Source organism: Rhinoraja longicauda, chromosome 32, assembly GCF_053455715.1.
Source record: "Rhinoraja longicauda isolate Sanriku21f chromosome 32, sRhiLon1.1, whole genome shotgun sequence".
NCBI classification, from domain to species: domain Eukaryota; kingdom Metazoa; phylum Chordata; class Chondrichthyes; order Rajiformes; family Arhynchobatidae; genus Rhinoraja; species Rhinoraja longicauda.
In genome coordinates this window covers 847834-861944 of record NC_135984.1, presented here as the reverse complement: position 1 = coordinate 861944, position 14111 = coordinate 847834, and the positions used below count along the sequence as shown (strand labels likewise).

At 47.7% G+C, this 14111-nt stretch overlaps 1 protein-coding gene across 1 annotated transcript in view; it reads right to left on the bottom strand.

The window, feature by feature from the left end:
• Positions 1-732: 732 nt before the first annotated feature.
• zbtb16a (zinc finger and BTB domain containing 16a) overlaps positions 733-14111 on the bottom strand; it is a 163965-nt gene continuing 150586 nt past the window's right edge. Inside the window, exons 5-7 of the mRNA XM_078426550.1 lie at positions 10495-10665; positions 2988-3155; positions 733-2198 (exon numbers count right to left, since the gene is read on the bottom strand). Of these exons, the coding sequence (XP_078282676.1) occupies positions 1969-2198; positions 2988-3155; positions 10495-10665 (569 nt within the window). The 3' untranslated portion in view covers positions 733-1968. The remainder of the gene's footprint in view (positions 2199-2987; positions 3156-10494; positions 10666-14111) is intronic.

Here is a 14111-nt window from a genome sequence, read left to right as displayed (position 1 = left end):
ATGTTCAGCTGTTGTGAGGAAGTTGGTGGCAAGGAGTGCAGGCCCAGCACGGACCAGTCGGCATCAACATGTCTCCTATAGCAAAAGTGCTAGAAATGAGTAGAAGGCTTTTCAAAGAGGAAGCCCAACCTTTTATGCAAGTATTTATTCCCTGTTCCTTCCAACACCGAAGAGACTAATAGTCCATAATATTCCTTTTTAAGAATTGAAGTGCATTTGATGAGCCACTTTATGGGAAAGGGGAAACAGGTAGGAGTGTAACGTGGAGAAGGGAATGGGGAAGAGGGAATGGTGGGAGAATCACAGGATGGAATGGGTGGGAGAGGGGAGGGAGAGATTGAAGAGGGAATGTTAAAATAAAATGGAATGGAGGAGAGATGGGAGAGAGGGGGTTGGTGATAAATGCAAAAAGATAGGATAGTGAAGTACTAAAAGGCAGGGAGAGAGGAGGTTAGAGATCAGAGTAGGAGTGGGAGAGGTGGTAGTGGGAAAGAGCGATGAGGCAGGAGAATGCAGCCATGGCATCTTGGATGTACAGCTTTGGTAAGAGTTTTAATTATTATCCAACCACAAGTGAAGAAACCATTCTTCATGAAAGTCTAAAGGATTCTTGAGTCAGATGCAAAGTGATCGCACATTGCCTCCCATGTTGCTTGGCAAGCAAATCTCCCTCCCATGAATCCCCCCCACCCCCACCTCCTCCTCCCTCCCCACATCCCCTCCCCTCCCCGGCAAGTCTCGCCAATGTGCTGCCTGGTTTTATTTATAACTAGGGTTTAGACTATGAAATATAACTTTTTCTTTTTGATTTAGTGCTAAATGCACGGAATAACATTGGGACACAACAACACTGCATCAATTCCCACACATATTCACAAAAATAATATTCACATCACAGAGGCGGAAAGGGCTGGAACCTATCGCAAACCTACAAAAAGGACCAACAATTACTACAAAAATATCACAATTTTGTAAATATCTAATCAATTCTGTCTGAGATTTGCCTCAAACCCCCAAAGACTAAGCTCCTTCCATCCTCCTTATTCAGTGTATTTGTATCTTTACTAAAACCCATCACTACACACCCGTCAATTGTCTCACTAACTCTCTCTCACGCACGCAAACATACTCAATAACCAAATATCCAGACTCTGCCCCAAGTGATTCTTCTTGTTCCTTCACATTTAAACAAAACTACATTAACTGTTCTTATAATTCAAGCTTTAACACTTCATTTTGCCCTGTTGTCATCTCAGCCTAGAAACCCAGTCATTCACCAATGGCCACTGTCATCTTTGAGGACCACGAACGTACCCATTTTAAGGCAAACCCCGTTTCCCTTTTTTGCTGTCAAACCAATAGGAAGCAACCATGTACACAGCAAGCTGTGTCCTTTCGCATCCTTTGTTTGGTTTGTAAAGCACCCCCTCCCTATTTCCCACCCCCACCCCTTCACATATAGGTGCTGCAACCTGCCAACACAAACAGCTACAAGCATGAGATGATCGATCCTGGCAACAATGCTAAACAAAAATACTGCCACTGTGCTTTAGTAACTTGGCACAATAAAATAAAGAGGTAGCTTTTGGAATAAATCTGGACCCTGACCAAACCTGGCAGGGTCATTATTTCTTTCTTTAAAAAAACCCACAAAAACAAAACACACTAGTTTTGGTAATGACCACACATTCGTGAAAAAATGAAAATAAATTGTTTTCTCTGCCCTGGCACTTTGCAGTCTTTTAAGTACTTAACCCTTTGACCACCGCCTGACACAATTAACTGGCTCAAGGTTGTCGGCTGAAGAGAGACAAGCGCGTGAGGAAATATAACATTAGCTGATCAAGGTCATACAACACGAGGTCATCCAAGTGTACTGTGCACAACACAGAAAATGGTTCAAAACTATGAAAGAAATAATCTCCACTCTCGCTCGCAGCACGTTTATTTTCTTCTTCTTCTCGATGATTAGACGTAGCACAGATAGAGGTAAGTCTTCTCTATTCTCCAGTCTGATGGGATATCCTCCGGTTTGTGGCTTTTCATGTGCTTCTGCATGGCGGAGAGGCTGGGGCAGTAATCCAGGCATATTGTGCACTGGTACGGCGAAGCACCGTTGTGGGTGCGCAGGTGTTTAATCATGGCCGAGTAGTCCCGCGAACGCTGGTGACACAGCTTACACTCAAAGGGTTTCTCACCTGGGGGAGGGGAGGGAGAATAACGCACTTCAATCCACAGACCAAGAGTGATAGCCACCCCCACCACCTCCCCACCCCTGTACCTCCCCACCCCCTGTACCTCCCCTCCCCACCCCCTGTACCTCCCCACCTCTGTACCTCCCCACCCCCTGTACCTCCCCACCCCCACCACTTTACACCCCCACCCCCTGTACCTCCCCACTCCCTGTACCTCCCCACCCCCTGTACCTCCCCACCCCTGTACCTCCCCACCCCTGTACCTCCCCACCCCCTGTACCTCCCCACCCCCTGTACCTCCCCACCCCCTGTACCTCCCCACCCTCTGTACCTGTACCTCCCCTCCCCACCCCTGTACCTCCCCACCCCCTGTACCTCCCCACCCCCTGTACCTCCCCACCCCCTGTACCTCCCCACCCCCTGTACCTCCCCATCCCCACCCCCTGTACCTCCCCACCCCTGTACCTCCCCACCCCCTGTACCTCCCCATCCCCACCACCTGTACCTCTCCACCCCCACCCCCACATCACCTGCTCCCCTCCATGGTCAAAGTATCTGCATCGTTCTACACGTCCACACGTGACCTTCCCGTGGCTTACCTATGTGGACACAGTAGTGAGTCTACACGTGACATGCCGTGTTTACCTGTGTGGACATGTGACACGCCGTTTTTACCTGTGTGAACAGTGACGTGCCGTGTTTACCTGTGTGGACACGTGCCGTGTCGTGGTTACCTGTGTGGACGCGGTATTGTCGTGGTTACCTGTGTGGACGCGGTATTGTCGTGGTTACCTGTGTGGACGCGGTAGTGCGTCTCCAGCTGGTGTTTCAGGCTGAATTTCTTGCCACAACCGTTGCACTCGTACGGTTTCTCGCCGGTGTGGATGCGCTTATGACTCTTGAGTGTGCACTCATCACGGAAACAGCTCCCACAGAACTCACACTCGTACGGATGGTCACCTGCAGCAACAACAACAACGTCAGCAATGTCACGCACAGCCAACCCTGGCCCACAACTATACACTCGTGCTTTAGCTGATCCACACCCCTTGCAGAACACGAGAGGTAAATACGCCTTGTGCTGCTGACAGAGTAGTGAGCTGTGCAGACAGAGGGCGGCACATTCAGAAACCAAGGATGAGCACAGTGAAGGGAGCTGCCATCTGGGGTAGGAGCAAGCAATCACACAGGGACGACCAAGAGGACCAGCCATTATTCTGGAGGGTCTCAAACCGAAACGTCACCTGTTCCTTTTCTCCAGAGAAGCTGCATGACCCGCTGAGTTACTCCAGCACTCTGTGCTTTACTCAAGATTTCAGCATTTGCAGTTCCTTTTGTCTCTCTATTTATGGCTGCCAAGATTCAACAAGAAAGATTAGGTCAGCTTTGCACCTCAGGCCCATCATGAGTTTTCAAAACATCCATGAGTTTATGTTCCCATGAATGTAACAGAGGACCATTTCTGACGGCTCAGACGCATCCTCCACCATTCAATGAGGCCACTGCTGACCTGACCTTCCTCCACGCTGATGATCTGACCATCCACCACCATTCAATGAGGCCACTGCTGACCTGACCATCCTCCACTGTTCACTGAGGCCACTGCTGACCTGACCTTCCTCCACTGTTCACTGAGGCCACTGCTGACCTGACCATCCACCACGCTGCTGACCTGACCATCCTCCACTGTTCACTGAGGCCACTGCTGACCTGACCATCCTCCACCATTCACTGAGGCCACTGCTGACCTGACCATCCTCCACGCTGATGATCTGACCATCCTCCACTACCTCCGCTCCCCTCCCTTGCCAGTTCCACACCACACGGGAAATCTCCAATACCCAAAAATGTTACCTCCGCTTTGAAAGGTTGGAAAGAGTAAAGAAAGCCAACCTGCACACCAGAGACAACATGAATGCATTTGGATAAAGAAGATATTCACGTGAATGTATGTAAGTGGACTATTTCAGCAGAAAAATCACACCATTCTATCTTAAATGTTCACCATTGAATACCATTATCACCACCTTTTCCTCATCTACTTCCATCTTCTCCCTGGACCTGAAGATTGTGAACCTCTCCATCTTTTCTTGCCCTGCAATTTGCAACTTAAAAATGATATTGACAGTCACCTCGTGGTTTAACAGTTCTTATTCTGTTCAGCTTTGCAGTGTTGTTCCAAGAATCTGGGTTTAAAGGATTAGATGTACCTGATGCTTTGTTCCATTCTACACTACCGATACAATGCATGCAGCACTTTGATCTTTATCAGCATGAGCTCTTTAATATTCTCCACGCATGACAGATACCAAGGCAGCCCTCGGTGATGGCTGCATCGTTTACAACCTTCTGTTTTGATGCACCATTCTTGAAAGGTCTTTGAAATAAGGCAGCGATTAGTACAATTGTCCCCGACATATGGAAAGGGATGTTAGTGCCAGAGTTGCAAAAACAAACAGTTGTGGCAGCTGAATCCATTACAACTTTGAGAGGGAAATCAAAACACAACATTACAAAACATGTAAAAAATCTACAGATGCTGGAAATCTAAAAATGAAACCAAAAAACACAAAAATGCTGGAAATACTCAGCAAGTCAGGCAGCATCTGCGGAAAAACAGAGCTGGACACAGAGTGCTGGAGTAACTCAGCGGGTCAGGCAGCATCTGTGGAGAACATGGATAGGTGACGTTTCACAGAGTGCTGGAGTAACTCAGCGGGTCAGGCAGCATCTCTGGAGAACGTGGATAGGTGACGTTTAATGTCGAGACAGATTTTCTTCCTTATTGCTTATCTAAAATTCTCCTCAGCGAGAATTTGCAAAGGCTGCTACAAAGTGATCTAGCAGTCAGCTGGAGTTGATTATTGACCAGTAATTTATATTGGCTGAAAGAGCTAATGCTTTTGTTTATGTCTCTGTAATGCCACTAGATTTTTCCTTCTAAACTGTGCAAGTATAATTGAGTGAAATGCAATGAGCAGATGTGGGGTTTGTGTAGCCTGCATGCTCTAGCAGATGGTGCAAGGCTGCTGGGCATGTAATGTTCTCTGCATGTCAATACGTTACTGAGCACAGCATCAGCAGTGACCTGCACTCTCCATTGCAATCATGTCAAGCTGCCCTTGTGGCTTTGCATAAATTGCCCTCTCCCCAATTCATTCTGTCAACGGCTTTCATCAGTGTGCGTTCTCCACCCCGCCCCCACCCCTTCACTCCGTTAAAGATGATCGCTCAAAGCAATCTAAAGCCATATTCAATGGTTGGTTTTAGCCGTTCAACAGTTCCTGAAAATGTCCAAAGTTCTGCTATTTATTTTCACAGTTCATATTGTCAGAGTTGGACAACAAAAGAACCAAGCCCTTCACCCCAAGTCCGTACTGACCATCACACACGCCCATCCTGTTCTATTGCCCCCACATTCTCATCAACTCCTCCCTGTCCCATGCACCCATCATGGCAGTGGGTGCCCTGACCCATGCACTCATCATGGCAGTGGGTGCCGTGATCCACGCACCCATCAGGGCAGTGGGTGCTGTGATCCACGCACCCGTCAGGGCAGTGCATCCATCATGGCAGTGGGTGACGTGATCCATGCACCCATCAGGGCAGTGGGTGCCCTGACCCATGCACCCATCAGGGCAGTGGTTACTGACCCATGCACCCATCAGGGCAGTGGGTGCTGTGATCCACGCACCCATCAGGGCAGTGCACCCATCAGGGCAGTGGGTGCCGTGATCCACGCACCCATCAGGGCAGAGCACCCATCAGGGCAGTGGGTGCCGTGATCCACGCACCCATCAGGGCAGTGCACCCATCAGGGCAGTGGGTGCTGTGATCGGAGCCCACAGCGAGAGGCTTCCAGCAGGTTTACTCTGTGATTAGAAGTCAGTGGTGATATAAACATGTTGCCAAAGTCAAGCTGTCTTTGACAGATGTAACGTTCAGGGGAACAGCACGAGGGGCGATGTGTGCGTAATGCGGAGTCTTTCATTCTGCAACGGTGGCTTTGCAGACGGCGTCTGGCTGTGCATCTCCTCGTCTACTGTAATTGTGCTTTGTAAAGGAAATGGACAAACTGTTTGTTACTTTGCTGGAGAATATTTACAACTCCTGCAGGTGTCCCAAGTTCTTAAGTGGGACTGCACTAACTGCACCAGAGGGAATCAGTTAGGTTGGCAGTGAAGACATTGTCACAGAGTTAGAGAGAGATAGAGCATGGAATCAGGCCCTTCAGCCCATCGAGTCCAGGGCAGCATCACACTGTGTCCACGCTGTCTGCCTCTACATAACACCCAATGTTGCCCATAGTTTAAATTCCTTCTGGGGGTTGTCTGGGGTTTGGTTACCACCAGCATGTCCAATGCACACTGTGTGCAAAGAGATGGGGCGGGACACGAGCTTGGGTACGGCGTGGCATAATCCAGGGGGGAAGTAGATAGACAATAGACAATAGACAATAGGTGCAGGAGTAGGCCATTCAGCCCTTCGAGCCAGCACCGCCATTCAATGCGATCATGGCTGATCACTCTCAATCAGTACCCCGTTCCTGCCTTCTCCCCATACCCCCTCACTCCACTATCCTTAAGAGCTCTATCCAGCTCGCTCTTGAAAGCATCCAACGAACTGGCCTCCACTGTCTTCTGAGGCAGAGAATTCCACACCTTCACCACTCTCTGACTGAAAACGTTTTTCCTCATCTCCGTTCTAAATGGCCTACCCCTTATTCTTAAACTGTGGCCCCTTGTTCTGGATTCCCCCAACATTGGGAACATGTTTCCTGCCTCTAATGTGTCCAATCCCCTAATTATCTTATATGTTTCAATAAGATCCCCCCTCATCCTTCTAAATTCCAGTGTATACAAGCCCAATCGCTCCAGCCTTTCAACATACAGTCCCGCCATTCCGAGAATTAACCTAGTGAACCTATGCTGCACGCCCTCCATAGCAAGAATATCCTTCCTCAAATTTGGAGATCAAAACTGCACACAGTACTCCAGGTGCGGTCTCACCAGGGCCCGGTACAACTGTAGAAGGACCTCTTTGCTCCTATACTCAACTCCTCTTGTTATGAAGGCCAACATTCCATTGCCCTTGGGCTGAAGACCAGCCTTCATGTTGAGAATAAGCAGTGGCCCCAACAGGCAAGCAGCACCCAGCTACCCACAGTCCCTGCAGCAAGCCCACAGGTCCCATCCCACACGCCTCCAGCCACCACAACTCATTCACGGCAACATAAAGTCAGTGAAGTGATTGGAAACTGGATCACACTCTGTGAAAATGGACCTGTCTTGGGGTTTTGTGTGAATTAGCAGCGATTGCATTAATTGTTTCTATTTTAACTGAAACATTAAATTTCTATTGAGTTAATTGCCACTTTAATTGCAATCAGCATTTCTGATGGGAATTTGTTCAATGTTCAGTTGTTCATTTGCTTCATCGCAACTGAATTTCATTTCCAAGCTACATTGGACCTCTAATGATGTCTGTTCACGGCAGTCTCACACCCCTCCTCTCCTACTTGTTTCACATAAACACTTACAATACAAGTTGCTAAACAAATTATTCACTGGCAACCCAGTGTAAGATTCTTGGTAAATAAACAAACACACAAGGTCACGGAATCTGGCTATTTAATGCACATTGTGTAAACTGGATACAGGGGCCTTATTAGATTTAGATGGAGCTCTCAGGGCTAAAGGAATCAATGGGTATGGGGAAAAAGCAGGAACGGGGTACTGATGGTACTGATTTTGGATGATCAGCCATGATCATATTGAATGGCGGTGCTGGCTTGAGGGGCCGAATGGCCTCCTCCTGCACCTATTTTTCTGTTTTCTTACAATGCACTGCTGGAGGGGTAGACAATGGTGGAACCTCAGGAGACAAGGTGCAACTGAGAAGTCTTGCATAAGGAGGGAAAGATACAATCCTTTATGCACAAAGAGAGGCCATTCAGCCCAGCAGGTCCATGCTAGCTCCCAGCAGAGCAATCCCATTCCCCATTCTCTTATTTCCCTGCAGCCTTTCATCTCCCACACATTCATCACCTTCCCTGCATTTTCATTGCTGTTTATTAAAGCAAGGAGCAATTAACAGTAAGCACTGAGCCAAAGAGGAGTGTGTGGAAATCTAAGTACCCAGTGAAGATTAACGTGGCCAAGGGGAGCGAGCAAACTCACCACACACAGGACTCGGGCTCAGGATGAACCTTGCCCTGAATGGGCAAGGCAGTAGCTGAACTATGCCAACGCATGGCCCTAAAGCCAGAACAACTGGTGATGGTTCAGGGTTAAAAATGCACTTGGAGCAAGGAACATTGGCCCTGCTGTTCTCTGAACCACTGCACTGGGAGTTCTCAGCAGATATTAGAGAGTATCAGCCCACAGACTGGAAGTTCAAACGGAGGTGAGAGTCATACTGACCGCCCAGATTAACCTTCTCTGGAGCTAATATTATCTCTGGTGTCTCGTATGTTAACCTCTGGCTCCCTGTTCCCAAACCACAATCATGCTTCCCCATTAACTCTGCTCTTGTCCATGTCGAAGTGTGCCTTCATCAGGGACTCTTGATGTATTTAAGAGAGAGTTAGATTTAGTTCTTAGCGCTCACAGATGTGGAGAGAAAGCAGGAACAGGGTACTGATTCTAGATGATCAGCCATGATCATATTGAATGGCGGTGCTGGCTCAAAGAGCCGAATGGCCTAGTCTTGCACCTATTTTCTATGTTTCTATGTAACTCCTCAATACAAGCAGCAGCTTTGGCAATGAACTGTGCCATGTTCCCATGCCGATCAATACGCCCCATCTATAACAACCCCACAGCCCATGTTTTGCTCACATCACTCCAAACCTCTCGAAGGGCCGAATGGCCTACTCCTGCACCTATTTTCTATGTTTACCCATGCTACTGTCCAAATGTCTTTCCGATATTGTTATCATAGTTGCCTCAACTACCTCCTCTGGCAGCTCATATTTGACTCTGCATTAATGTTTGACAAGCAAGTCAACGCTGTGTAAAAGCCAGCTTTTTCCAGCTTCGTACCATAGCTAAAATCAAACCATTCCTCCAATTTGACGACATTGAAAAAATCATCCACACATTAATTTCCTCCCGCCTAGACTACTGCAACTCCCTATACACTGGGATCAGCCAATCATCCCTGTCCCGCCTGCAATTGGTCCAAAACGCCGCAGCGAGACTCCTGACGGGTACCCGTAAAAGGGACCACATCACCCCGATTCTGGCCTCTCTCCACTGGCTCCCTGTACAGTACAGAATCAACTTCAAGCTCCTCCTATTCACATACAAAGCCCTAAACGGGCTTTCCCCCCCCCCCCCCCCATATCAAAAATCTTCTAACCCACCACTCTATCTCCAGGTCCCTCAGGTCGGCCGACTTGGGGCTACTCACTATCCCGCGGTCTAGGCTTCTCAGGGGTGACCGCGCTTTTGCAGTTGCAGCTCCTAGACTGTGGAACAGCATCCCTCTCCCCATCAGAACTGTCTCCTCCATCGACTCCTTTAAGTCCAGGCTCAAAACCTATTTCTACTCCCTAGCGTTTGGGGCCCTCTGAGGGGGCGCTGTGAACTGTTTATGTATGTGCTGTTATGTTTGTGTGCCATTGTATGTTCGTTCATAGTACCTGAACTGATGTACAGCACTTTGGTCAACGTAGGTTGTTTTTAAATGTGCTATACAAATAAACTTGACTTGACTTGACTCATTCCATATGCCCACCACCCTCTGAGTAGAAGAAGTTGTCCATCAGGTTTGCATCAAATCTTTCCCCTCTCACCTTAAACCTACGTTTCTAGATTCACCTACTCTGCGTAAAAGACTCTGTGACATCCACCCAACTTATTTTTTCTTCGTGATTTTAAACCTCTATAACATTATCCTGTGCTCCAAGAAATAAAACCCTAGCCCGCACAACCTCCCTGTAGCTCAGTCTGTGTTAGATTCACAGGTTCAATACTGACCTCGGGAGACTTGTGTGGAGTTTGCACGCTCTCACTGTGACCATATGGACCTCCTCCCACATCCCAAAGACGTGCGGGTTGGTGGGTGAATAAGCTGCTGTAAACAGCCCCAAGTGATGAATCTGGGCAGGGTTGGTGGGAATGTATAATGAGGTTGATGCATGATTAGTGTAGATGTTGTAGCTACACGAACCACACATCTTCCTACCTGTGGCTGGTGGGGGTGGAGAGGGTGTGTATGGCACCTGTCACTGTGAGGGTGGTGCTCAGAGCTGCTTACCTGTGTGTGACCTCAGGTGTGTGGTCTGTGTGCTTACCTGTGTGTGACCTCAGGTGCCGCTTCAATGCGGTGTGGCTGGGGAAGGTTCTGTTGCACTCGCTGCAGATGTAGCTCCTCACACCTGCATGCACCTCCATGTGCTGCTGCAACATCACCTGTGTCTGGAAACGCTTGCCACAGAGCAGGCAGAAGACGGCCATGTCAGTCCCTGTGGGGAAACATAACACAACACACACAATCAAAACAGAGGCTCAGGTTAACCAAGTAGTACCAGGCCCAGTCACTCACTGCAACTCCCTCCTGACCCATGCCTTTATTGCTGCTCAAAAATGGTCAGCACCTTCACGGGTAGAAGGGGCGGCACGGTGGCGCAGCGGTCGAGTAGCTGCCTCACAGCGCCAGAGACCCAGGTTCCATCCTGACCACGACTGCTGTCTGTGCTGAGTTTGCACATTCTCCCCGTGACCACGTGGGTTTCTCCGGGTGTTCCGGTTTCCTGCCATATTCCAAAGACGTGCAGGTTTGTAGGTTAATTACCTTCTGTAAATGGTCCCTCCTGTGTGGGACACAACTAGTGTACGTGGTGATCGCTGATCAACATGGAGTCAGTAGGCCAAAGTGCCCACTTCCACGCTGTGTCTCCAAACTAAGCTAAATATCTCTCAAGTTGCAAGTCTCCATTTACACTGTTCACACAGTGATTTAAAAAATAATAATTTGCTGGAGAGTTGGGCCAAAGGGCTTGCTTGTGTGTTGTCTAACTCTGAGAATGAAAAGACACAGATACACTTCCCCTTCACTGTAATTGGACCACTACTGCCGTGTGTGTTTCAGTATTCAGATGACAAAACTCAGTTCTCTTTTGAAGGTAATGGGAAATCGGGCCAGTGAGGAAGGGAAAGTGGTAAGTTAGTTATGTCACAGCTTCCACATCCCAATGGGGAAAGGTGTCCAGCAACAAGTAGCTGTGGTTCAGCACCGTGTCCAATACATCTAGTCAAAGGAAAATGATCGGCACTAACAGATACGGTTAGCAATGCTTCTTCTGAATTCACATTTCAACACAAAACAGCATTTACAAGAGACACTTTTTCGTAAGAAGCTTCAACAATACTCTTTACCTCCCTTTGACAACAAGTCACCAGCAGAAAATGAGCCTGTAAACGGATAAATCGGGAAGACCTGCAAATCTACACCTGTTTGGGCAACACCTTGATACAGGTGACTTTGGGGATACTCTGCTTATCATCTTCCACAAATCTACAGATTCCACAACAGTTCTTGCATAACGGAGAGCAGCAAATGTGACCCCACCAATCAACCACGAGGTAGGAGCAGGGCCAAGAGTGAACCACCAACCTGTTCACCTGACATGGCCAATTGCACAAAGCCTGGAATCTATAATGAAGCAAGTGAAATCAAGGCACGTAGAAAACAAGATGATTGAACGTGGGTTCAGGAAAGATAAATCATATTTGACCAAATCACTGGAGCTTCATGACGATCTATCCATTAAACTTGGTGACCCCAATATTCACAACATCAACAGTTAGGCAGAAAAGACCTTCCAGGCTAGTTCTTGTGATGTTGGGGCTGTCATGTAGCAGAGAATGAAATATGTCTTATTCTACATATTGGAAAATAAGAGGTGACCACGTGGACATGTGTGGGGTTCGTGGAGGAGTTGATGGAGTCGATACAGGGAGGCTGTGGCTCCAGATTGAGGAGTCTGCAGGTAAAGGCTGCAGGTTCACATGAGAGGTAGACTAATTAGGAATAATAAGAGGAGATGTCTCCACTCGACGAGAGAACTGTTGGAATTCTCTTCCCTGGTTTTGTCATTGTGTTGAAAAGGAGATAGATGGTTTTCTAGATAGTTTGAGAGCAGTGTGAAGATGCAAGGACAAGCCATGGTTGTTCAGCCACGGTCTCCTGTTGAACTATTGTAGGAATCATCACACACATCGTTGCTTTTCAGACCCACTGTTCCCTTGGAATCGGTTTTTAATCATTAATTCACCAATGAAAGTGAATGAAGTGATTAGAAAGCTGAAACTCCCTTAAAAAAATGTCAGGAGTTTGATTTTAAGGGGTGTTGGTTTATTTTGTAGTCAAGTGAAGTCAGGCAGCTCTGAGCTCTGGTGCTGGTTTCAGTGTGCTGCTGTTTCCCGTGATTATCAGGCTTAATCTGAACGCTTCATTTCTACACAGAGTCTAGGCGGCACCTGCATTGTGTGTTTACTAGAACCACTTCTTCAGATGGTTGTTTGGTCTGATGCTAGTGAAGGCTTTTCCTTTTCGGTTGGCTTTCTTTACATCTTTGAAAAGACCCCTAAAGGATTATACAGAACCCTTTCATAAAAATCCCCCCCCATTATAGTTTACCAGAGGGTCAAAGGCCAGCTGGCAGCTTACTCAGAAACAGTGGGAACTTTACGATGGCTGCTTTCATTGCCCAGTGTAGACCTGCACTTTCTACACATATCTCAGCGCGCAGAGGAGGGGGGAAGAGGTCACCTTCCCTTCTAACCTTGCATTGCCCAGTGTAGACCTGCACTCTCTACACATATCTCAGCATGCAGGGGAGGGGGGAGAGGTCACCTTCCCTTCTAACCTTGCATTGCCCAGTGTAGACCTGCACTTTCTACACATATCTCAGCGTGCAGGGGAGGGGGGAGAGGTCACCTTCCCTTCTAACCTTCCCACATGTAGAAAATTAATTTCAGAATCTGGTTTGTGTATTTCAAAATAAATTTCTACATCCTTTATTAATGGAATTCGAAGCATGATTTCCAACGAGCTCACCAAGGGGTTTAACATGAAAAGGCCTGGTCCCATTGCAAACTGCAGAGAGTTGGGCTGGAATTTGGTGGCACAGCGGTAGAGTTGCTGCCTCACAGCGCCAGAGGCCCAGGTTCAATCCTGACTATGGGTGCTGTCTGTATGGAGTTTGTACCTTCTCCCCGTGGCCTGCGTGGGTTTTCTCCCTGTGCTCCGGTTTCCTCCCACACTCCAAAGATGTGCAGGTTTGTAGGTTAATTGGCTTTGGTAAAATTGTAAATTGTCCCTAGTGTGTGTAGGATAGTATTAGTGTGCAGGGATCGCTGGTCAGTGCGGGCTCGATGGGCCGAAGGACCAGTCTCCTCGCTGTATCTCTAAACACTAAACATTCAAGCCAGACATTTTCTTGAGTCGGCAGCCTTGGGTAAAAAAAATATAAATGGAGAAATTCTTCAAAATATTCAAATAGTCCTGATGAGAGATTTTGCTGGCAGCCTGCAATATGCACAATCCCAGAGTAGCAGCTTCTGTGAACCAAGGCAACTTGTATCATGAACTGCAATGGTAAGGGGAAAGGAAAATAATTCAGAGGGAAAATGTACAGAGAAAACTAGAAGGATTTGTAATGTGGAGGAAGAAAATGGCAGGGGAATTATTGTGTCTGTCTGTCTGTCTATCTTCAGGGCAAAACAAATATTAAAATAAACCTCCCAGAAATACAAGCAACCAATGCAAATGTGGAAGTAAAAACATGGTGACAAATATAACTGGGAGATGTTAATGGGAATGAGCATGAGGTTCGCCACTCTGACAGAGAAAGCAGAAATGCCGAGCAGCCATTTAATATTGAAGGAGGAGGAATGTTGTCACCCT